Source organism: Schistocerca serialis, chromosome 2, assembly GCF_023864345.2.
Source record: "Schistocerca serialis cubense isolate TAMUIC-IGC-003099 chromosome 2, iqSchSeri2.2, whole genome shotgun sequence".
NCBI lineage: Eukaryota > Metazoa > Arthropoda > Insecta > Orthoptera > Acrididae > Schistocerca > Schistocerca serialis.
This window is the reverse complement of record NC_064639.1, coordinates 110,729,086-110,755,690: the sequence shown is the minus strand read 5'-3', so window position 1 is coordinate 110,755,690 and position 26,605 is coordinate 110,729,086. Positions and strand designations below refer to the sequence as shown.

Sequence of the window (26,605 nt, the reverse complement as noted above, 5' to 3'; positions counted from 1 at the left end):
ACAAAGTATGTATGGCATGAACATCATATGCTTACTGCAACATATTGTACATGCACACATAATACATACATACACACACACACACACACACACACACACACATATATATATATATATATATATATATATATATATATATATTAGTTTACTAAGTTAAGGTTATTTAGTACATATATAAACTGAACATGGACTGTAATTTCAAGCTATATATATATATATATATATATATATATATATGTGTGTGTGTGTGTGTGTGTGTGTGTGTGTGTGTGTGTGTGTGTGTCTGTTCATCTCCTCTTCTCTCTATTGTTCTCTCTCTCTCTCTTTTTGATCATATATATTTATAGAGTGTCTCAAACACTGCAACCTCAATCTCGGAAACAACAATTAATATTCAAAAACGGTTTTCACCATCATAAACTTCTGGAAGGGACTTAGGAAACTAAATACTATGCGAAATTTTAAAACATAAACAAATACTATTTTCAACACAAACTTGTGTATTTTTAAATGGACACCCCTATTATTTCTATGCAATTAATAGCATGAAAAATCACAAAAATAATGGCATTGGTTGCTTCGCAATACATCAATTACATCCTGAGAAATTGCAAAGCGAAGTTAATGCTTGAAATAAATGAAGCGCACAGCTAGCACAAGTCCTGAGACTCAAGCGTGCACCTCACGCAGCCAGTAATCGTAATGTGATTGACGTACTACGTCAGTAAAGTGTTAATGTATGGTGTGGTACTATACGACAACACATCATTGGCCATATTTCATTTATGGCACTCCTAAAGGGGGATAGTTCAGCCCCTACTTGGGCTGTACCTTACTTGAACCGGTCCACCTCTTATAATGTGTCAAATAACGTGGTATCAGAATGATGGATGTCCTGCACATAATGTTTACTGTTGCAAAATGGCAACTAGAGGTACAATTAGTGGTAACACACTTGGTTTCATGTTTCTAAACCTCATTAGTTCTGAAATACGAGGCTTATAAAGGATAGCAACAGCGTCACAGTTTCTGACGTAATGCATCACATGTAGTACTTTGCTCAGAGCAGGGGTTGCCTGCATTGTTGCCTTTATCCTGCCATAAACATACCAATACCACCGCGGCATGCTCCACCTTCAGTGTACAAGTGTCTCCTAATCTGGTCTGCCGAACTGCTCTCATACTGTAACGTAATTCCCGTATGCTGCCACATTAAAACCTGTTTTCTTGTGGATTGTTACATTTTCCATCTTTGAGTTAATATGCCGGCCTTCAGTATTGAAGAAAAACTAGATATTATTTTAATTTATGCCGAATATCATAGAAATGCAACCGCAGCTGTGACATTGTATGCTGAACGCTACCCAGATCGGCGGTGTCCGTCACGTCGAACCAATGGCAACATCTGCAAGACACTCAAGAAAACAGGAAGCTGGGCTCCCACAAAGCGTCGACGTACAATGCCGGCGACTGGCAGCGGAAACGCAATTGCTGTTCTGGCTGCTGTATGGCACAATCCTCAGATGGGTGTATGAGAAATTCCACGTATTGCGGGAATAAACCACAGTAGTGTGCGCAGAATCTTGCATCGCCATCGGTTTCATTTGTTCCATATCTCACTGCACCAAGAACTGTACAGGAATGACTTTGAATCTCGCACTGAATTCTGTCGTTTTGCACTTCAGCAGTTGCAAGGTAATCCATTATTCCTAAGCAATACGTTGTTTACGGATGAGGCTTCATTTACAAATCATGGTAATCTGAGTCTGACAAACTTGCGCTACTGGTCCGTGCAAAGTCCCCACTGGATTCGCCAAGTTGCAGAGTTTGGTGCGGCATCATTGTTAACTGTATTGTAAGTCCCTATTCTTACTGTGGAACATTGAATGGACAGCGATATGCATTATTTCTTCAACACACACTAGCGGTCCTCTTGGACGATATAGGATTGGGAACTCGTCAATCAATGTGGTTCCAACATGATGGATGTCCTGCACACAATGCAAAAGTTGCCAGAGACGTTCTAGATGCGACATTTCCAAATAGGTGGATGGGGCAGGAGGTACTGTGTGATGCCCAGCACGGTCCCCCGACTTGACGCCATTAGACTTCTTTCTCTGGGGCGCTGTGAGAGACGGAGTGTATCAAGAACCCCGAACGACAGTAGAGGATATGCAACATCGTATTACTGCGGCGTGTGCGGCAATATCTGTAGAAACTCTACAATCTGTGCAACACTCTCTCGTTACCCGTCTCCAGACGTGTATTGATGCAAACAGAGGGCACTTCGAACGTCTGTTGACGTGACACTGATTCATTGGTCAAGATATGGGTGTATTTTCTATGCTGGATGTAATGCACAACAATACAGTTTCTGCGGGCGACAGGGCACTAGTAAACGTGTTTAGCAAAGTGAATTCAAGTGTGTTATCTCTAATTGTAGTTCTAGTTGTCATTTCGCTAGAATAAACATACAATTACAATTTGAAAAATGTAACTTTGCATTGGACGTGTTGTTTATTTTTGTGAATTGTGCATACCTTCCCATTGTGTGAACCTCTGACACAGGCAGCGTGAGGTCCACGCTTGAGTCTCAGGACTTGCGCTAGCTGTGCGCTTCATTTATTTCAAGCATCAACTTCGCCTCGCAATTTCTCGGGATATAATTGACGTATTGCGATGCAACCAACGCCACTATTTTTGTGATTTTTCATGTTATTGATTGCATACGAAATAATAGAGGGTGTCCATTTAAAAACACGCAAGTTTGTGTTGAAAACAGAATTTGTTTACGTTTTAAAATTTCGCATAGAATTTGGTTTCCTAAACCCCTACCGTACGTTCACGGTAATGAAAACCGTTTTCGAATATCAGTTGTTGTTCCAGAGATACTTGAGGTGGCAGAGTTAATTGAGAGTTTTGAGACACCCTGTATATCGATCCAGTAGATATATGAAAACGCATAAGTATTCGAATGCAACGTTGTGTCAGTATTTCAAAGGAATAGATAGGGGATGAACTTCTATAGATTAAAGATTAACGATTTTGAACAAAGGAACATTGACATTTTTATTTACACAGATTACAAGGCAGAACCACCCTGAGAGTTATTTGTCGTTCGTTTCCTCATTCTCACGTTCATTTTTACTTAAGAATTTTGTCTGACTCTTCGGTCGTCTATCACAAAACAATCGCCTCAATTGTCTGACGGCCAAAGTCTCGCTGTTTAATTTTGAAGATGAATTATTTCATAAATGCTTACTGTCTTAAACAAGGTTTTGCAGCATTTTGTCTAATAAAAGACTAATTTCTATTCTTCAACATGAGGGCGTTCTCGTCACAACATTCAAGTCATGCAATTTTTTTTATTATTCCTAGTGTTCTCATGTCGTTACTCCCTGAGACTATTTTTATTGAAAGAGCTCAATCTGTTCAGAGAAGAGGAACACTTCAACAAACACTTTTTACATAATGATTTTATAATTGTTGCTTGTTATTAAAATACGAAGGAGGCTACAAGGTACGCAACAATATCCTTCGATCTTAAAAAAGAGTGAGAACAATACGGAAATCTTACACAATAAATTGAATTGTACTAACAGAAGCAGTAGGATGTGAGGTAAAATAGTGTTTCATTGTTGAGTGAAAGACGTCGACACATATGTAGTCCAGCCTCTTAATTGCTACGGTTTTCCTTCTTTTCGAGCATTGGCTCCTATGGTCTACGGAACGGGAATTTAGTTGCAGGTATAAAGTTCCGTGCAGATGACTGTGGCGACTTTAATTCAGAACCCTATTGTTGATGACGAGAGTGTCCTGCAACCTCATATACGTCTTTTAGAGATAAGTAATATGTAAAGGATTTCATGGCTTTTTGCGAAATGTCTGTCGTTCAAAGACCAGTATACTGCGGTTGCCAGTTTGAAGCAAGGTCAGGGGCAAGTGTGCCAACAGCGCACCTGCGGGAATTCAGTAGCTTAGTTTTCCTACGTCAATTGCGGAAGTTGGTGTGCTCATACGCAACGCAGTCCCACTTCAAGAAGTGCCTCCTAACGGAAGGTGTGCTGTTCTTTCGGTGACTTTTCAAAATTGCTGCTGGTGTTTAGTGCTGAGAGATTTAATATTTAGTTAAAACACTTACCCTGTGGTCACAGTTTTATAGTTGTTGCTTCGCTAATGCACCTTACCCACGAGGAAACTGTGAGTAGATAAGCTATTCAGTGGTAATACGTGATAGTACAATATCTTTGCTGTTGAGGCGGTATTATTCAATATGGCAGTGGCGTGTTGTGTGAGAAATGTAGTGCAATCGAAGTATTTTTGTTTCAACGTGAGAGGTGTTACTGCCAGCATAGTATCGCAGTTTTCTTCAGTAAGTAACGGGTGTGTCGTACTGGAACTGTTAACTGGATAATCAGCGAAAGAAGTTATACTACGCGACGTGCCGTTTCTGTCCAGCTGTAAGCAAGAGAATGTCAGAAATGTAAGGACTTCTTATTGACACGAAAACCGCTCCCCTCATGGAATTCTTGTCTAACTATGTGGAGACTGGCAAAAGCAATTGTTAAGCAGTGTCAGTTTTCCTTTCTCGCATATGATATCGAGAGTGAGGTGAGACATGGAGGGCTGCAAATGCATGATTGACAGTTTCTGAATTTATTTCAAATTTTCGAATGCGCCCGCACTGGACGTTCCGCACAAGGTCACATTCACATACTGATAGTTTATTTCACTTAAGTAGCTAGCTTAGCATATCTTTCAGCTGCACAGAAGTGAAACTGTTCCAGCACATTATGTACTAATAAGTAGCCACTGCACACCTGGTATGCAGCTGCAGCCTGTTGACCACCATGTCTCACAACCACTTGCACTCTTGCGCTGTTATACCTTTTTTTCCACAATGCTTGTTATGCTATATGAACAAGAGAGGCTATTAATTTTGGTGTCACACTGTGACATTAGTATGCTGTGATAATGCAGACATTTGCAGTATTGCATCAGACATAGCAGTGTCAGTTTTATGCATTGGTTCTAAGCGATTTTTTTTTTAGTGATCTTGCGCAACTAGGCTAATGCAGAGGAAAGGACATCTCAAATGTGAACTTGCATTTTGTAGTTAGCCTGTGTGTCATTAACCCTTTCAGTCCCTCAGAACTTTAAGTTCAGTTGACAAGTTACGAATCTGCAAATGTAAGCATATATACATTGATGCGTTCTTCCAGTTTTTCTTGGTTGAACATGGTTCATATTTAAGGGTAAAAAGCAAACAATTTTATTCCATTACTATTGGTTAAATAACTCCCCCCCACTCCAAAGCCCCTCTTGCATTTTGAATTATTAATGTAGTGTATATGCACAAAAGTAAGTGTTGAAGATACATCTATTGCTTAATACAGTTTTTCTGAGTGTACATTTCTAGTTTTATTTTTATAATGAACTGCATTGAGTATAGGGGTAATGTAGACCTTTGGCTATGTAACAGACCAGTTTAAAACAACCTTGATTTGGTAGTTGAGTTCATTGGCTTTGCGAACTAACAGTCCAACCTAAACTATCCCAAAGGCAACACTAGATAAGTTGGTTTCAGTATAGAGCACTTTAAACTATTTGTTTATTATTGACTGAGTTTGTCCCTCACTATGCCATGGTCAGATAACAACTTATTACACCGGAATACTTCCTAGTCATTAACAAAATATGGACAAATAAGTTGGAAATTAATTAGTAATCAAAAAATATTGTAGTTGAACATGTAGTTTGTTTGCTTTTCATCGAAAACTTTCTGGATGTGGACCGCCCGATGGTTAATTAAAACTTTAATTTTTTATGTGTGTATTTGTACATGCTTGAAGGATAGTGAATTGCAAAAAAAAAAAAAAAAAAAAAAAAAACAAACAAACGCGAACCCAGTTGTTCTCATTTTTCTCATTTCCAAATGGCTAATTTGAATCTCAGTAAGTGTTTTGAAGATATCCACAGTTGTCATTTAAAGAGTTCATCCAAAGTCGAGTTTTGATACATGCAATATATATTATAGCAATTAGTGTATTTCACAAACTGATATTTAACTGGAAGTTTTCCCGTATGATAATGGTGTCAAAGGCAGTATGTGTTAAAAACATTGTATGGTGGTTTATTTTGCTTTCCATAGCAGCTTTAACTCATTATTTCACTAGTCATTTTGTTTTTATCCATGCACAATGTTTTGCTATTATTATTATTACTATTCTCTAATTTTACTTGTGCTTCTGTGGTTGTGATTATTAAATTTGATAATTTTTCTTCAGACGCATGCTCATCCAAAGTACCCTAGAAGTGTTCGTGTTGTTGAAGTTGGTCCACGAGACGGTCTACAGAATGAACCACAAATTGTTCCAACTGAAGTGAAAATAGAATTCATCAACCGTTTATCAAGTGCTGGATTTAAAACAATAGAGGTTACAAGTTTTGTATCACCAAAATGGGTTCCTCAAATGGCAGATCACAAGGAAGTTCTAAAGGGCATAAAGAAATGGGAAAATGTAAGCTACCCTGTACTTGTCCCAAATCTCAAGGGACTTAATGCTGCTGTAAGTTTACATTATTAATATTTACCTTTAATTTAAATGGCAGCTGTTCTGCTCGTTGTATTGTTTGTTAAATTGACTATATTGTAATTTATGTGAACTATCCATTTGCCATGCTGCTTAATATCAGTTTTACTGAGGCTTCTTTCCAATTTCGAATAGGGGGTCCCGTGAGGCCACTAACGTAATAGTTGTGTCCATGAGTCATAGCAGCTTGCAAAAAGGAAAATGTTCTTACTGTAAGGCAGCTATTGTAATACGAATTTGTGTGTGGACTGCAGGGCTTAAGAAAATGGAGCTGTAGTGTGTGCTGATTCTCCACTGCACCATTGCTCTGAATTCATATTTTATGGTAATTATAGTTTACCGCAGTATTATTGCGTTTGGGAATGAGGGTTCTTCTGTCGGGTTATTGTGAGCCAGTGTGTAATTTCAGTTGATCAATTATTATTATAATACCGGTAATAATTATTGCTGCTGGTCAGTGGTCTGGTGCAACTCTTTAAAGTCGAAGTCATGTTGGCAACTTGCATATCCATAACGTACCCTCAATAATCCTGTTGGTGAAAGAGGACCTATAGTTTGACGTGGAATCCAAACCATGTTTCATTCCTGGTAAATTGTCAAACCAGTTGGGGATGAAGGCTAAGTTAATGCTAGACTGAAGTATTCTGTGGTCTGAAAGTGTTTCAATCCTCTGACCTCTTGGTTTCCAGGTATGCACTGTACCACCAGACCATCAGGCCCAATGTGATAGTGGTAACAGGCCGATCTGTGGTGTAGAACAATGTCAAAGATAGGTTGGAAGGTGACAGTAGTGTTGGGAGATGGCGAAGCTAATGAACATGAAACCAAAATAAACCTTTTGGTAATAATTTAATCATGGTTCCAGCTGAACTATCAGTGCCATGCTGTATTTCGGTAGGCGGTGTGGTTGTGGTGGGAGTAGTGTCAGTTTGGGTTGGGTAGGAGAGGGAGGCAGTGAGGGAATTGGGTGGGTGCCAGCAGCTCAAGGGGAGATAGCCAGTTTACCAGCAATGAATGCAGGAGGGAGCGGTGGCATTCAGAAACTTCTGTTGCTGCTACAGTCGGAGAAAATTGAGTTAGGAAATGAAAAGTTAATATCTGTAAGAATATAAATGCTTTCTTTGGTTGGTGGCACATGACCTCCATGATGCAGCCTTAGGACTGAATATGGCCATCAGAATCTCCACAGCACTTCAAAGGGGTATTAAGGGAGCTTCACTTACTACCCATTTATCGGAGCCAGTACAGTAACTGACTGAGTGACTACAGTTCATAGACTTTGGTCTATGCTATAGGTTGCACTGTCAACACGCGTTTCGTGTACAGAGTTATTGGCTTCACCATCTCTCAACCTAATTTTCACCATCCAACCTAACCAAGACCTGGGCTGTGCTACAAATTGTCACCTCAAAATACATTTCATATTCACATTTGGTGGCTTTTTGACCAACTCACAGCCAGTCAGCTTCCAACCTAAGCTGTTGCAAAATAGAAATTCCAGGGTGTTGTAATAGCAAAAAATTAAGGCTGGGCTGTCATCTCAATTGCCGAGTGTCTGTCATCAATACCAAAATTCTGTTCTTCTTCCAAATTACTTCATATCAGTCTGATACAAAACATAAAGTATATAATTTGTACAGTTCCATTATCTACTTCAACAGATAAAATGCCTATATCAGTAATAGAAATGGCAGAATGTAAAAAAAAAAAAGTATATAATGGGCTGTTTATACAACATGTGTAAGCCCTACCAGTCAGTCACTGCCAACAGTATTCCACATTTCGGACTAAATATTTCAAAGTAAAAATCTGTATACAATAGAACACTGAGATGCTGTAACAGCAGTATCATCAGCACAAAAAAATCACTACTGTAAACAAATTGCTTCTTTTGGTCTGTCACAAGTAAAAAATTTTCATAATTTAAACACATCCATAAAAGTAAAAAAAAAAATCTCTTCACCAAATAGCGGTAGGAGAGAAAAATTACAAATGGTGTGGATATACACAAGTTTTCAGGGCCAATGGCACCTTCGTTTGGTGGAAAGGTTGAAGGGAAAACAAGAAGGATGAAGGCAGAGGAATGGTCAGCTTTAGGAAATAGGGAGCATTATGGGAAAGTCACCCACAATACCAAGTTGGTGAATACTTATTGGATGGAATGAGAAGGAAAGTAATTGTCAGTGCATGTACCAGATGCAATTTGGAAACATGAAAACTTAAAGATGGAGGATAGAGTAATAAGCAAGACAGATTACTGAAAAAATACTAAGCAAGAGCCAGTAAGAGCAGAGAGATAAGTGGATTATTCGTGTTAGGCAGGTGGGGGGCTAGGTCAAGGTATGAAAGATACAGAAAAATAAAAAGAAGCAAAGAAAAGGAATAGTAACAGAAAAGAAATGTGACAGAAGAAATTAACGCAAAATTAAGGCCAGATGGATGGCAAGAACAAAGCACTTGTTGTAACGCCAGTTCCCACATATGTAGTTTTGAGAACCTGGTGTTGGGAGGGAGAATTCAGATGGCACATGTGGTGAAAGGCACTGAGGCACAAACATCATATTGTAGAGCATGCTGTGCAATGGGATACTGTGTGTTTGTTGCCAGTGTGTATGCCGATTCATCCTAAATGATAACTTGGTGGTCTTTGTACTAGTGTAGAAAGCCAAACAGTGTTTACATAACAGCTGCTACAAGACATGTCATTTCACAGATGACTGTCCCTCTGATAGTACATTTTGCCACTTACAGGGCTGCATGAGGCAAATTTTACAGTGTAGAAGGTCATAGGGACAGCAGTCATAGGGTAGGGAAGAGGGTACAGGAGGAGCATTGGGCCTGACTAGGATATTGCAGAGATTGGGAGGGGGGAGGGATGATAGAAAGTTGTTCTGGGCACAGTGGGCAAAATGTCAGACTGAATGGACCTCATTTCAGGGCATGATTTTAGGAAGTTGCAGCCTAGCCGAAGTAGCTGATAAATACATTCAAGACAAGGATAGTATTGAGTGACAAGAGGTGTACTCCTAAGTTGTTTCTGGAGGGATCAGCAGTACCAGGATTTGATGTAATGGGCCAAGAAATCTCCTTTTGATATAGGCTGCTGGGGTAATTACATCCAGTGACAATTGAGGTCAGAAGGTGGTGCATTGTTGTAAAGAGACTGATTACCTGGAATGCCAAGTCTGTATGGCAGGGAACGTTGGATATGGAAAGGATGGCAAATGTTAAAATGTAAGTACTGTTTGTTTGTAAGTTTAACATAAACAGAAATTTGTAGCTGATCTTCATTGGGGATGAGGTCAACACCAAGGAAAGTGGCGTGGGATTCAGAATAGCATAATGTGAAACTCAGTTGGTAGAATGTACTTAGAGATTCCAAGAATTTTAACAGGCCAGTCTCACTACAAGCCCATATGGCAAAGATGTCATCAGTTTATATAAACCAAACTGGGGGCAGAAGGTTTACGAATCCCAGGGTGCTCCCTCCAAGTGAGCTGCAAAAAGGTTGGCAGTGGGACTGTACAGATTTCAAATGATCTGGAAAATTGTTAGTGTCTTTAATATAGGAGGAGAGTTTTAGTTCTACAGGTTGCAGATGCTGATCAACCATACACGTTCAGTGGGTGCTTTGAATCCAGGAACTATGGGATGGCCAGGATAACTGGGTTTATAGACTTTCAGAAGGTGGGAGTGCATAGTTTGGATGGGATAAGAAGTTCTTTAAATTGAGGTGTTAGTTCTGGTGAGGGGCTTGTTTGAGATGGGACTGTAGGTCAGTTTGTACCACAGGGATGGGATCTTGTTGGCAGATACTGTATATAGCAGAGTCCAAAAGCTGGCATAGACTCTCACTTATATGCTCCCATTGGTTAAGTGCCCTGTGGGTAGATCCCGTGTCTGGCAGGATGATGATGATGATGATGATGATGATGGAGTCATCAGTTTTTAGGGAACAAAGAGCACGGAATTCTGCAGGGGTCATGTTAGGGTCATGTTGTACGGACCTGAGAAAGGGTGGCGAAACAGCACTGGATAATAGGAACTTGTGGTAGGCTTGTAAGGGAGTCATTTTGGGTATTAGTCACCACCAATGGTGCCACAGTGGGAACCGTTCAAAGCAGGGTTCAGTGTTAAGTTTGCTGTTGGAAGAGTTTTGTGGTTGCATTACAAAGTAATACTTCCAGTTGACCTTTTGTGTAAAGGATAGGGGGTCCTTAACCAAAGCAGCATGATTAAATGCAGGTTTAGGGTGAAAGTGAGAACCTTGGATAATAAGGATATTGCAGGAGAGGAGGGGCCATTGATAAGAGGTTGGCAACATTGTACTGTTCTTGCTAGACTGTGAGATCTTGACATGCTGTTGCTCTTGGAGGCAGTAATGAAGGCTGGGGAATGTTCCGAAGATTGACCAAGCTTAGTTTATGGGGTGGTGGTTGGTAGTATTGCTGTTTAGAGAACTGGCATATGTTAAGGATGTAAACACAACAGCTGAGGTAGTTTAGGAGAAGGCAAGATGGTTTTCTGAGGTGGAGTATGGGTTGTTATTCAGTTTGTTGTAGTTGGCTTGGCAGAGGATACCATCCAAGGAAACAGGAGGGCAGGTAACTGCTGCATTTTGTAGGAGAGTAGTAGTCTGGTGGAGGGTAAATTGGCAGACAAGACATGTAAGTCACAGATTAGCCAGGTAAGTGCAAGAGATTGCTGTATTTAAAAGTGTGAAAAGGGCTGGTCAAGAATGATGTCGCATCCAGAAATAGGGGACTTTCAAAGTTAGACATTTGGAGATAAGTCCCTTCATCCCTCTTCCTTCAGCCCTTCTGCCAAGAGAAGGAGCCACTGGCTCCGAAAGCTTGAACCTGTCCTTATGTATGAGTTTCTCCTTCTACCAGTTGGTGAGTAGATTTTTAATCTATCTTAATATATTACACTAGCTGGCGTACCCAGCTACAGGATTACTGAAGTGTCAGATTCCATGCGTCTGCTTTGGCAACCGCAGGAAATTCGTGGTTTTAGGGTGGGGACAAGTTAAATATAATAAGTAAAAAAAAAAGAAGAACCATGATCCCAAAACACACAAAAGAGGTGTCGTGGTTTTGGTTTCATTTTTCGTAGTAGTTGGTTTTCAGTACCAATAGTTGTGGTTGACCTGTATAGGTTATCGGAAATGACCGATTCCAATTTTCATAGTTGTAGGTGTTGGTGTTTTGATATCATCACCTCTGGTTGACCTAAATAGGTCAAGGGAACTGTAAGATTCCTGTAGATTTTGTTGGTGTAGTGGAATGTTGCGAATTTTTAATTTGGTGGTAGTGGAAGGTATAAGACAAAATTTTTTCATTTCAATAATTACCATGTCAGTTTTGAGAGCTCATGCTATTGATATTATTTGATAAAAATATTTCATAGCATTTGCAGGATGTGGGTCATTCTGGAACAGACTCTTCTGTGGGAATTAACTACATAGTTTCTCATCAGATAGCTGTGCACTGGAAACCATTTACTGAAGATGAATTTATTAAATAATGGCTTGTAATAGCGGTAGAAGAGCTGTACCCACAACTGGTTCACCAGCTATAGTCTGTGTCATTTTATCTAGCCATTTTAATGCGCTGAATTGAAGGATTAGCAGAAGATTTGGAGGCTCAGCTTACAACGAACGTTAAAGACAGTGTTGAGTTTTCTTTGTCTTTGGATGACATTCTTGATTTGTCAGAAACAGCACAGCTGGTAATTTTCATTAGGACAGTAAACAAAATGCTGAAAGCTCATGAGGAGATGTTGATCTCATTCCGCTGAAGGACAAAACAGGTCAAGATATATTTAATGCACTGGAAGCAGTTATGGAGAAATTTGATCTGCTGTGGGAATTACTACCTTCCATAGCAACAGATGGTGCTCCCACTATGACCAGCGAAATCAGTGGCATAGTAGACACATCAAGAGTAAAATGAGGAATCATTGTCTGGTTATCCCTACACTTTGATTCATCACAATCATTTGTACATGAAATCTTCATGGGTTGTCAGCCGATTAGCGTCGTCGTCTCGTAGCAACGTTTCAATGGAATGTGTGTCCATCATCTTTGCCTGAAGATGGAGACGCATTCCATTGAAACATTGCTAAGAAACGACAACGCTACTCGGCTGACAACCCATGAAGACTTCATATATGAAATTTGCTGAGAAAGCCTGCACTCACATATATAATCATTTTTGTTCCAAAAGCATAAAACTTATTAATGTAATGAGTGTGGTTGTGAAAATCACTAATTCTATTCAAGCAAAATGATTCGATCATTGTTTGTTCATAGTATTTTTGGACGATGTCTGTTGTGAATATGGAGATTTACTGTGTAACTATAAGGTTCACTGGCTCAATCATACTAAAACTCGGGAGTGTGTCATACAACTGCACCAAGAAATATCATTATTCGTGCAAATGAAGGGAGAAAGTGTTCCTGAACTGTTGGATGATAGATCGATTAGTGATTTAGCTTTTAACTGATGTGGCAGGGCGTCTTCGCAACTTGGGTGTGTCACTTCAAGGCAAGAATATTCTCGTCATCCACTTCGGTGACAAAGTAATGGCATTCAAAATGAAACTGTTGCTCTGGGAATGGCAGGCTAGGACCATCTCTTGCTTCCTGAAACTGCTGCATTAACAAATGTTGCCATTGCTGCAGATTTTTGTAGAGCATAGGGATCTTTTAAGAAAATTGTGTACTGAATTTGAAACAAGGTGCACTGATACTTCACGCTTGGAACAGGTTTAAGAATTTTTGCTATTCCATACTCTGGATGTTGATTCTGTAAGCTACCCTCTCCAGATGGAAATCACCGTTTTTCAGTGCGATTCAGAATTGAAAGATGGATATCAGAGCAGAAAGACTTTCAGTGACTTCTATGAACTTTTTATCACAGAAACTTAATAGATATGCAGCATAGATGTTTAGTCTCTTTGGATCACCTTACAGTTGTTAGCAGCTCTTTCCCTCGATGAACTTGTGTAAAACACGACTGTAGTGTTGTATATCAGATTATCATCTGAAATGTGTTTTGAGACTGAGCTGTCCTGGTTCAGTCATTTCCAGCATTGAAGCTCTTATGCAAAAAAAAAAAAGTAAATAACTATTGAAAGCAGCTATAGAAAACTGAAGTGGATTAATTTATTTTCTTTGTTATTCAGTTTCCTAGCTTTGTCTTCCAGCTTGCCATCATCCATTAACTTTCATACTTAGTACGTATTTACATTCATTTTGTCTTTCTTCATTTACTGCTAATGTTTCCTTGAATTTGAAGATCCCTGTGGCATTAATACTATTGTAATAAGCATCTTCATAATGTTTAATTAGAATTGTGGTTCCTTTTTACAGTTCCTTACGTATGCGTATCCCTAATTGCTCACCAGAGTAGTGATTTGCTTGTGACTAAACAATTTTAAATGCTGTCTTGTATTTACTACATCACAGTTTTGCATAAAAGAATAATACGCTAGCTTGGCACAGCACTGCTTGGCTGTCACTGTCCAGCGAACAGTAAAGTGCTCCACGCTCCCGCTCTCAGAGCAGGTAGTTAGTTTCAGCCATCAACACTTTTTGTATTGTGTGTTGTGTTTTAATAGCAAAATTGAAAGCTTTCATAGTTTTTTCATTGTATTCACCATTTTTTGAGTAAATCTTGCATCCTGAATGGGTGGTTAGGTTGGAATGTAATTGACAACACCAAAACAGATGTTACAAGTTCTGAAATAACTGTTAAAAGATAAAAGATTGTTGTTCTACACAATGAAAGGTTCTCCTCTTTGATGGTATTCATATAACACTGTGTGTGATTGAATTTGGTTAAAACCCGAGATAATTTACAATCATTGCTTAGAAACATCTTTCACTGGCACAGTCAGCTGTCACTGCCCATTCATTTCACTGAAGAGTGTGCAACATGAAGCTGAAGACACAAAATTTAGCGGATTACTTTTAGTACTCATGTGAGTAACTTCACACTTTCCTTTACTCAGGGTCAGTTGCCACTTTTTGCACCATGCAGATATCTAAATCATTTTGCAATTTGTTTTGATCATCTGATGACTTTACAAGACAGTAAATGACAGCAACATCTCCAAACAGTCTCAAGATGGCTACTCAGATTGTCTCCTGTGTCATTAATATAGCTCAGAAACAACGGAGGGCCTATAACACTTCCTTGGGGAACACCGGATATTATTTGTGGTATACTCAATGACCTCCCTCCACTTATCCAGGTTGAAGTGTAGTGTTAAACTATGATTTGTTATAAAAACTAGATGCTTTCATATGTAATCGTGAATTATTTACACAAACATTTTGATTTAGATTGAAGCTGGAGCTAAGGAGGTAGCAGTTTTTGGTGCAGCTTCTGAGACATTTAGCAAGAAAAACATCAACTGTTCTATCAGTGAAAGTCAACAGCGGTTCAAGGAAGTAATAACTGAAGCTTTAAACAATGGCATTAAAGTGAGAGGCTACGTTTCCTGTGTATGCGGCTGCCCATACGAGGGAAAAATTCAGCCTGAAGCCGTTGCGAAGGTGAGTTCCTTCAGCTTTTTCGTAACAAGAGCATTATTATTTGGTTTCTACTTTAAAGTCATTTTATTGATTGCAATAACCATATTGTCCAATATTTCTTGGGCATATAGTCAGCTGTAAACTAAAATTATTAACTTCTGTTCACAAGCTGTGGTAAACAAATTGGGTGAATTGTTATATCCGCAGAAGATACTGTTTGCACATTGATACAGAATGTACTGATTTAGATTAATATGCAGCATGTTATATTGCAATTGGGAAGACCTGCAAAGGATTTCTAGGTTTATTGTTTTAACTGTTGGTCTGATGTACTGGTTAAGTTCCGTGTGGTTTTAGAAATTCCTTGTACTTTGGGAGGTAAAGGCTAGTTGGGAAATGTTTCCGAAAAAATACTCACAGTTTAAATAGGAAGACACATTCAGCAAACTTCAGGTTTGGATGTGTAGTGCATGTGAATGTTGTCTTAATGTAAATTATAGCTGCAACAACAAAAAGGATCCAGCTGTAACATTCGGATAAAATAATTGTGGAACTATTGTGAATATCATACTCCACTGCAGTATGCACTACTGGAAGGGCACATCTCAGGAGATTATGAAACTTGATTGGCCCTGATCTTGAACTAGACTCTTGCAGTGACCAGGTTTGAGACCAGATCTGGCACACAGCTTTAATATCAGTTGTGACCAAGGTTCACAAACAATTGAGACAGTTGCTAAGCATTATCAAATGGTGATACATCAGGATAACTGACGAAGAAAAAGGTATGGGTCAGCTTCTTGTAGACCATATTTTTTAATGGGCTGTTGGATCCGTGATGCTGTAAAGCAAACAGAAACAGTAATGTGCCATTTTTCATGATTTGTATAACACATTTGTTATATGGAAGAATGCTGTCCAGTTTTCTGTTGAGGAACTCTGTCAATGTAAGTTGTATTGAGGGCCACAAGAGCTTATCTCCTGATGATGGCAGTAGTAGTAATACTCGAAATTGTTAATTATGGCCTGCGTTAAAATACAGGTAATTTAAATCCTCCCACTCAGCACTAGTTTCCCAGAACTTCGTAGACGGAAAATATTCTCCAACATTTCCTCTCATTCTGCCACGCTTTCAAAGTTAATCTTCATTTATACACCTTCTGATATTATTCGTCTTCTAACAATTGGCACCCAGTTTTGAACTCCTTTTCTGATGATATTGTGTGATGACCATTGGTATGTTGTACCTGCCAGAATCGTGAAAATGTGTACGTTTAGTTCGTATGGAAGTATTACATTTTTTTAAAGGCTGGGTAACATTTGCAAAATTATTTAAGAGAAAGCATGCTTTTTTCAAGAACGTTTTGAGAAATTGCAACATGGAGTCATTGGCCGTTTCTGTGCTTTAATGGAAAAATGTCGTGTTCACATTTTAGAGATACAAGCCTTCTCGGTTTGGGGTGGGTGAGATAGTGCTGACGAAGAGGGAGGCTGTGGAGAAGAGTGGGCATATGAAATGAGTCAAGGTGGGGGTTGGGTTGTTGTCATGATGTGGGTGAGGGACATGAGATATTGAGACCAAGAAAATTGTTGGATGAAAGGATTTGCTGTAAGGACAGTTCTTATCTACATAATTCAGATAAGATTTGGAGGGGGGTGGCATGGGGGATTATCTAGATAGCAACAAGAGTTGTGAAGTAGCCATTGAAGTCAAGCATGCAGTGCTCAGCAACGTATTCTATTACTCGGTGGTCAGCTGTGATCTAGGCAAGTTGGTGGTCAGGATCACATAAAATGCTCACTTTAACAAGTGACCCTGTGAGTAATGGGATATGCCGGTGACAGGATTGAATATATCATGGGTGGGAGCATAGGACAGGTCTTGCTCCTCAGTCTTCCACAGGGATATGGTCCACACAGCAAGAGCAGGTGTCATGTAAGGTCCATCCAGGATATTTCGTAGATTGGGTGGGCAACTGCATATAACTTTCACAGAGGGACACAGCAGGTGGAAGAGGTCAGCATGGCTGGATCTGAGTGCTGTGAGGGAATGAAATGGTTCACTACATCTTGGATTGATATAAGTAGTTACTAGTGTTCTGTGGCAGGTGTTGGATTACATTGACAAGGGGACCTTATGGACTGTGCCTCTTCCATACTATTAAGATTTGAAACACCAATTTGCTACAGCAGCACAACACATTTCGCAAAAATAAAGTAAAAATATATATAAAAAATTGCGGTTCCTTTTAGCACAGAACATTATGGCTTATTCACTGGAAGATGAATGCGAAGATACCATAACAAGATTGTAATTGCTAAGTCCCTAATTCAGATCTTGCTGGTAGCTTTTATTATTTTTGTTTTCTTAAAATTCCATGTTTGTTAACAAATGGAAAATTTACCAAACAAATATTGAATCATAAACTTTTAAATAAATATATTTTTATTTTTAGCTGCTATTTGCATGAAAATGCTAGTATTCACACAGAATTAAAATTTGGTACAAAAATGCGAAACATTGAATAGAAAATAAATACTTTTTTGTTTCTAAAGTTTGAATAGTATTGTTTGTGAATATGGTTTTTCATTTAACAAAAAGGCATTTTGCATGTGTCCATAGGATTTTAATTATTTTTGTACGTATTGTAACAATAAGGAGATAATTAATAGTGTTGGGGGCAGGAGGGAATTTGTGGCTCAACTTGACTGAAAAAAAGGGATGTGAAGGAATCATCAGTTTAGTATTGGAAGGAGGTGTGGAGGTTAAAAATGGTAGATGGAGACCAAGGCTTGAATGTAGGAAGCAGGTAAAATGGAGGTAGGTTGCAGTAGTTAATCTGAGAGGAAGAGGCATTCAAAGGATGGACTAGAGTTGATTGTTGCATCAAGCAAGTCTCATCCACATTCTTGCCTAGATCACAGCTGCAAGCAAATGTTTTACAGAATCTTATCTCAAAAATAGAGGGATTATTAATTAGTATCGATGTGCTGATATTATCAAATGCTGTAAAAAAAATTTATTTTAGTGTATACCTTAGTTTTATCTCTGATATTCTTCAGATTGTACCCATCACTCCCAAGGGTAATTTACACAACTTTTTCTTTCCCTATAGCAACATTTCATCCCAAATCGGTGATTGCTCCATCTGTCAACATCAGTTCAGGAAAGCATCCTTCTTGCTAGCTGAAATTGCATTGCACATCTTCTCCCTTCAATGCTGCCTAACCAAGGAGATCACCCATGAAGCTCCAACCAGGGAGATTCTGTTCCTTGGATGCTGTCACTTTTTGCATGAGGAACAACAGGTCTTCACTTTCTATTAATCCATATACCTTACACACCTAATACATGAGAAAAATTTCAGAGTCACAAACATCCCTAAATGTCTCTCTTCCCCCCCCCCCCCCCCCCCCCCCCTCCCCCACTGCATTCTCATTACACTGTCATCTCTCAGATTGAAATCCTTGCCCTCCAACCTCTGGGTAACAGCAGCAACCACCACCTCCAAAATGTTTCCAATTTACAAGTGGACCTTATGGATGGGCCCCTTTTTGAATTTCTTCATACTTACAGAACTTGAAGGCCTGTGCCCAGACGTCAGTTTCCTAAGGCAGTACAGTGCAGTTCTAAAAAGAACATCATAAAATCGCCTGTGAAGATTATTATATTTCTGAGGCCTGTTAAGTATAAAATATTTCGAGCTTGTTATTTTTCAGTAACTGAGAGCATAGCATAATGGGTTTGTGATAATGATGTTGCTGGTTCAAATGTCAGAATACCAACTTTTTGAAACTTCTATTAGTTTGTATTTATTAGGAAGCAAAAAGGCAAGAAATACTTTTTAATTTTTTAAGTAAAATAATATAGGTTTTGTTTTAATTACATCTACATTTATACTCTGCAAGCCACCCAACGGTGTGTGGCAGAGGGCACTTTATGTGCCGCTGTCATTACCTCCCTTTCCTGTTCCAGTAGCGTATGGTTCACGGGAAGAATGACTGCCGGAAAGCCTCTGTGCGTGCTCGAATCTCTCTAATTTTACATTCGTGATCTCCTCGGGAGATACAAGTAGGGGGAAGCAATATATTCGATACCTCATCCAGAAACGCACCCTCTCGAAACCTGGACAGCAAGGTACACCGCAATGCAGAGCGCCTCTCTTGCAGAGTCTGCCACTTAACTTTGCTAAACATCTCCGTAACGCCATCACGCTTACCAAATAACCCTGTGACGAAACGCGCCGCTCTTCTTTGGATCTTCTCTATCTCCTCCCTCAACCCGATCTGGTACGCATCCCACACTGATGAGCAATACTAAAGTATAGAACGAGTGTTTTGTAAGCCACCTCCTTTGTTGATGGACTACATTTTCTAAGGACTCTCCCAGTGAATCTCAACCTGGTACCCACCTTACCAACAATTAATTTTATATAATCATTCCACTTAAAATCATTCCGCGCGCATACTCCCAGATATTATACAGAAGTAACTGCTACCAGTGTTTGTTCCACTATCATATAATCATACAATAAAGGATCCTTCTTTCTATGTATTTGCAATACATTACATTTGTCTGTTATTACTTTGGTGATGCACCTATTCCACCAGTGAAAAGGGACAGCTTTGTTTTCATGTTTAAATACATCGTTGTTGTGCTCTGTGCCTTTTGTGTGCATAAAATGTTTATTGTGTATTTGTAACAATAATTGAATAAATAGAACTTTGGCGTGGCAACAATTAGCTGGAATAAATTTTGCTGTAGAGAGTAATGAACCTTTTTAAAAAAAGGTCCTTCTGCCGACCTTACACCTCTCTGTTGTCATATTCACCTATATCAGTGAGCATGGTTCTGTTGCCACATCAAGACAATGAGTTAAGAGTGCAGATATGTTTTATATTTTGTACACATGATGCTTTGGCTTTCTCCAAACACTTGGGGAGGAGTTATCTAAGCAGAGAGATACAGCTGTAAAGCATCATTTATCAAAAGTCTTGTTCTCTTTCACTACCTTCTCCTTGATAAATGCCTAAATGAGTTCAGTGATACTGAATTCATAGTGTGCCACCAGCAGCCACTGACATTTGTCCACAGAAACCAATACTGTCTCCAGAAAGAATTATTATGACCTCAAGTACAGTTTCACATGTTCTGACACAGTTGCCTTGGTAAATTCTTTGTAAAACGTGGCATTAGATAGAAGCTGTAAAGTTTCTTTCCTGCTGTTGAATAAGAGAATCCTACCTCTATCTCATGTGTGTATCTCATGTTATTGGATTTATCATAGTATGATGCAGAGCCTTGCCACTAACATTTATAAGTGTATTATATAACTTCCCAAGATTGCTCTTGAGCCACTCTCTGTAGTGTGTAGCTTTCGCATCAGAGTGGTAATCTGCATTGCTTTATTACCCAGTAAAACATAAGCCAGCATTTCCTGACCCAACCATTTCCAGTATGATAGTCCAGAATTCGCTTTCCAGAAATGGATGTGGTTTTAATTCCATCTTTGCAGCCATTCTACTTCTGAACATTTCCTGTGTGGTAATTGTATCTGCTTTTTCGATGCTTAAGACACTTTAATTTCATTCCGTCCAAACATTCTGGAATGATCTGCAGCACACCAAGTCTCGTGTGTAATAAATAGTTCAGCTCGTATTTTGCAAGTGCGTTACTTTTTGCAAGAACTTTTATTTATTTATTCAGTTTATTTATTAATTTATTTTTGCAGTTTATTCTATTATGCATTTTGTTGAATATTCTTGTATGAGAACCTAAATTTCTGAGTAATCTGCCAAAAAGTTGTTTCACCCATTTCAGAAGATCTTACACTTAGGTTTTCATTTTTCCAGCATGCCTGTTAATGTTGTAAACTGTTATTCCACAGAAAAGTTGTAAATTTTTCTTCCTATGTTCCCATTTGAAAACTGTCAATACTAATTTAAATCACCTGCGAGAACACGTTTTTGATGATAAAATTTGAAGTTTCTCAGTATTGCCTAGAAATTTGTTTCACCACTGCAAATGAGATGTTCAGCAATTTTCTTTACTGGCTGTGATAAAGAACTGTATGTGCCATTATTATTATTATTATTATTATTATTATTATTATTATTATTATTATTATTAACCCCCTTCGAAATAATGGTGTGCGCAGACCACAATGTACTTAACGTAACTCTTTTAATTCGTGCGTAGTCTCCCACAAGTACACAACAGTGAATGACAGCATATTTATCACTTACCTAACAAGAAACTCCAACATCTGTTACAGCACTCAGAGGCAAAATATGGCCCAGGTGTCCAGCTGTTACAGCACTCAGAGGCAAAATATGGCCCAGGTGTCCAGCGATATAACAACTGCGAACACACAATCCACTGGAATACAAAAACAAGTTAAGCACGTACAAGTGGTGCTTTGAGTAGCATTTTTTGCATAAGCACATAACAGCTGTCAGAGGCAATAGCAGAGCTTGCATTTCCAAGTTCAAAGCTAAGTTCAAAAAAGAAAAGGGCACACAGTCATGTAAAAATTTCCATGTATATGTGCCCTCCCCCCACCCCCCACCCCCACCCCCACCCTCCACCCGCGCGCGCGTGTGTGCGCACACACACACACACACACACACACACACACACACACACACACACACACACACACACACACACTTGCAGCTAAAATATTACACACAGAATATTACACACCTATCAGAAGACTGTCAAGATTCCAGAAAGGTCCAACACATCAATGCACATCATGTGATGGAGCCACAAGAGGAGTGTGACGTCATTGGTCAGTTAGCGTGAAATGAATTTGAGATTGTCATTTGAACTGGTGTCACATTTTCAGAATTTCATTTGTCAACAATTTTCATTAACCACTTCTACATCACTTATTCTGAGAAATTGGTACAAAGAAACAGCTGAAAACTACATCATGCAAGTAATTGATGCCCAAGTAGTATTTAAAGTATGAAAGGTTAATAAAATCAGTGATCACTTAAGGTATTTCCTGTTAATCATCACAGACGAATGAATTTGTTTTCAGATGGCTGCTGCTCTTTACGAATATGGTTGTTACGAAATTTCGCTTGGTGATACTATTGGTGTTGGCACTCCAGGTTCCATGAGAACGATGCTGGAAGAAGTGATGAAACATGTACCTGTCAAAAGTTTAGCAGTCCATTGTCATGACACTTATGGACAGGCATTAGCCAATGTCCTCACTTCTTTGGAGGTGAGTAACAAAGTTTGCAGTGCAGTTCACGGAGTAGGTATTAACAGTAAACCCCCATTCTTTAGGTGCAAACTCCCATGTATAAAACAGCTACACACTTCTAATTACTTTACATATATTTTAATATGTTAAATATTTTACATTAAGTATGTGAGAGAAAGCTTGGAAAAGGTTTGAAATTATGTTTATAGTTAAGTGGAAGTCAGTAAGTGCTCTTACTCGTAAATACTGGATGAATGTAGACTGGATAATTGGCCATCTTGATCTGCATTGCCTCAAGATGCTGGTGTGAAGCCATTGTCATACCCATACCTAAGCCTGGTAAGGTGGTAAGGACAGACACCTTCCTTCTAGGTACCATCACATTTCTCTCACCAGCTGTGTTTGCTAAGTGATGGAATATGTAATCCATTCCCAGCTGGTGTGATTGCTCAAGTCTTGCAATTTACTGCACAATGTGGATTCCAAACTTGCCATTCTGCAGTTGACCATCTTGTCAATTTGTCAATCCATGTCATGAACGGTTTTCTACAGAAATACCAGACAATGGCTGTATTTTTTGATTTGGAGAAAGCCTACAACACCTGCTAGAGGATAGATACCCTCCGTACTCTCCACATGTGGAGCTTCTGAGACTGCCTGCCCTGTTTCCTTCAGGAATTTTTAAAAGACAGAGTTTTCAAGGTACATGTGGATTCTGCCTTGTCAGGCACCTTTATCTAGGAAAACAGGGTGCATCAGGGCTCTGTCCTGAGTGTCATCCTTTGTGCGATAGCCATTAGGCCTATTATGGCCTGTCTCCCACTGGGCATCTCTGGCTCCCTTCTCTTTCACGATTTTGTGGTCTATTACAGTTCTCTATGGACATATCTCCTTGAGCGGTATGTTCAGCAGTGTCTTGATCGTCTACTCATGGAGCATTGGCAGTGGCTTTCGCTTTTCCACTGACAGAACCATTTGTTCGAATTTTTGGCAGCACAATGGGTGTCTTACATAGTCTTCACATCTTGGGCCCATTGCTCTTGCTGAAATATGAAATCCCTGGGCTCATACTTGATTCAAAACTTCCTTGGTCCTCCCCACATGTCTCAACTGGCCGGCCGCTCCACCCGGTCCCTCAATGTCCTGTGTGTCCCAAACAGTATTTCCTGGGGAGCGTATCGGACCACCTTCCTCAGTTTTTACAGATCCTTTGTCCATCTGAAACTAGACGAAGAGTTTCGTTTATGCATCTGCACATCCATCCATCTTATGCTGTCTAAATACAATCCACCATTGTGGAATCCATTTGGCCACTGGCGTCTTTTATGCTACCTCAGTCTCTGTGCCGAAACTGCTGAACTGTCGCTTACATACTGGCACGATATTCTCCTCAGCGGATATGGATGCCCTTTGTCTGCCATGCTCGGCCACCCACCTTATGCTCCTGCTTTGATGACTCCTTTTGACTGCCAGTATGGGTCACGTCTCTGTTTTCTGTTACCTTCTGGAGTTTGCTTTCAGATATTACTCCGGCAGCTTAACTTCACACTACTTGCCACTTTCCCAGTGGGTATGAACCCTTCACCACCTTTGCTTCACTCGATGGCATGTGTACACCTTGGGCGTCATTCGCTTCCTAATGAAACTACTCCAGGTTCGATCTGTCACTGTAGGTTTCTTGACCTTTCCACAGAACTAGGTGATAGTATCTTAGTCTACACTGATGGCTCTCTGACTGACCGTGGTGTCGGGTGTGCCTTCCCCAAGGAAGTGTTACAGGCCCTCTGTTGTTTCTGAGCTATATTAATTACACAGGAGACAATCTGAGTAGCCATCTTGAGATTGTTTGCAGATGTTGCTGTCATTTACTGTCTTGTAAAGTCATCAGATGATCAAAACAAATTGCAAAATGATTTAGATATCTGTATGGTGCAAAAAGTGGCAACTGACCCTGAGTAAAGAAAAGTGTGAAGTTACTCACATGAGTACTAAAAGTAATCCGCTAAATTTTGATTACGCGATAAGTGTCACAAATCTGAAGGCTGTAAATTCAACTAAATACATAGGGATTACAATTACAAATAACTTAAATTGGAACAATTACATAGATAATTCATGGATAGAGCAAACCAAAGACTGCGATTCGTTGTCAGAACACTTAGAAGGTGCAACAGGTCTACTAAAGAGACTGCTTACACCACACTTGTCAGTCCTATTCTGGAGTGTTGCTGTGCAGTGTCGGATCCGCATCAGGTGAGATAGACGGATGGCATCGAAAAAGTACGAAGAAGGGCAGCTCATTTCGTATTATCGCGAAATATGGGAGATAGTGCCACACACATGATACGTGAATTGGAGTGGCAATCATTAAAACAAAGGCGTATTTCGTTGCGATCGGATCTTCTCATGAAATTTCAATCACCAGTTTTCTCCTCCGATTGGTAAAACATTCTATTGACACCTACCTACATAGGGAGAAATGATCATCACAATTAAAGAAGAGAAATCAGGGCTCGCACAGAAAAATTTAAGTGCTCATTTTTCCAGCATGCCCCTTAGATAGTGGAATGGTAGAGAGACGGCTTGAAGATGGTTCATTGAACCCTCTGCCAGGCACTTTATTGTGAACAGCAGAGTAATCATGTTGATGTAGGTAGATGTAGATGCAGATGCAGACGCAGATGCGGACATGGCAGTCCCAGGTGGCGAGGCTGTAAGGAAGAGACTTTTTGATATGGAGTGGGTGACAGCTGTCAAAGTGGTGGTTGTTGGATGGTGCACTTCATATGAAAAATGTATTTACAGAGCCATCTGAGAGGTGGAATTGACATATATGAAGGTGCCATGTTGTGTTGAGAAGGACGAGGTGAAGTGAATTAGGGAGGAAAGAGTGAAGGCTGTCCTGCAGTAAGTTCAGATCATGAAAATGTCATCAGTGAATCAGAACCACACTGAGTTTCAGGTGTTGACTAGATAGGAAGGATTCCTCATGTTACCCCATAAATAATTTGGCATAGGATGGTGCCATGTGAGTCTCTGGCAGTACCACCACAGATTTGTTTATAAATTTGGCTCTCAAAAGTGAAATAATTGTGCGTTAGTATATGATTGACCAGAAGGATTAGGAAAGAGTTGTTGGGTTATGAGGTCACTTGGAAAGGTAGCATTCTGTGGCCTCAAAGCCATGGGATGGGCAAGGGGGATATTGGTATACAAGGATGTAGCATCCACAGTGACCAGAGTGGAGTCTGGTTGTAATGATACAGGAGTTGTGGAAAGTCAGAGAAGGAAATGAGCAATGTCTTGGATGTAAGATGGGAAGTTACAGACAATAGTTTGGTGAAGTGGGTTAACCAAGTCAGAGATTAGTTTTGTGGGAGCATAACCAACCACAGTGGGGTGACCAGCAGGCTGCCTTGTGGGATTGGGTTTGTGGACCAAGTATAAGGTGGGGGTGAGAGAGGTTGCTGGTGTGGGGAGGTGGATTCAGATGTTAGGTTTTGGGATGGACCTTAGGCCCTGTGGAGCTGTCGTATTCGCCTTTGGGATGGAATCATAGTCATAAAGTTTGTGTGCAGAGGTGTTGGAAAGGTGGTTGAAACCCCAGAACAGTCACCACAATTTGTGGCCACAGTGGTGGAGCTTTTCTCCACGGGAAGGTCTGGATTGGTTTTCATCTTCGAATAGCTGTGTTTTCCGTAGGAATGATGTTCGACTCACTTGGAAGGTATGTAGAAAAGGAAGGTAAAGCCAGATTAGAAATAAAGGCCACTTGAAACATTGCCATTGAATGACTGGGTGGAAGGGGAGGAGGATCACAGTTGAGCAAGATTGGAACTGTTTTAAACAAAGTTCTTTATGGAGTTTTGGTTGGCTGTTGTCAATGGAGTGTATGGCGAAGAAATGTTTTCACAGCAGAGAATGAGTGAAGCAAGGTAGGTTCTCTAAAGTCCAGCATGGTTGAACTTGGGTTTTGGTCTAAAGGCGATGCCTTTAGATAGCACTGAGACTTCTGAAAGGGTCAGAGTTTTGGCAGGTAGGTTGACAGCAGTGATACGGGATGAGTGATAAAGGGCAGTGTGTTTCATGGAGGGTGGACAAAGTTCTTGGGGATATGGAATGCAGAGTAAGTTAAAAGGCATAGTTGGGGAGCTATGAGTGGTTGATGAGAAGGTTAAATCAGAGTGGTAGGTTCTTCATTGGCTAGAAGCAATCCCTTTTGAGCCTAAGAAAGTAATAGCTGGGACAGC

General features: G+C 39.8%; 1 protein-coding gene across 4 annotated transcripts in view; it reads left to right on the top strand.

The window, feature by feature from the left end:
* The first annotated feature begins 3,972 nt into the window (after positions 1-3,972).
* Positions 3,973-26,605, top strand: part of LOC126456790 (hydroxymethylglutaryl-CoA lyase, mitochondrial) — a 32,814-nt gene continuing 10,181 nt past the window's right edge. Inside the window, exons 1-4 of one of the 4 annotated variants that reach the window (XM_050092577.1) lie at positions 3,973-4,200; positions 6,288-6,569; positions 14,944-15,156; positions 22,185-22,373. In XM_050092577.1, the coding sequence (XP_049948534.1) occupies positions 4,177-4,200; positions 6,288-6,569; positions 14,944-15,156; positions 22,185-22,373 (708 nt within the window). In that variant the 5' untranslated portion in view covers positions 3,973-4,176. Of the gene's footprint in view, positions 4,201-4,240; positions 4,373-4,423; positions 4,612-6,287; positions 6,570-14,943; positions 15,157-22,184; positions 22,374-26,605 lie in introns of those variants that run through there. The other 3 variants (XM_050092574.1, XM_050092578.1, XM_050092576.1) reach the window with 3 other exon arrangements.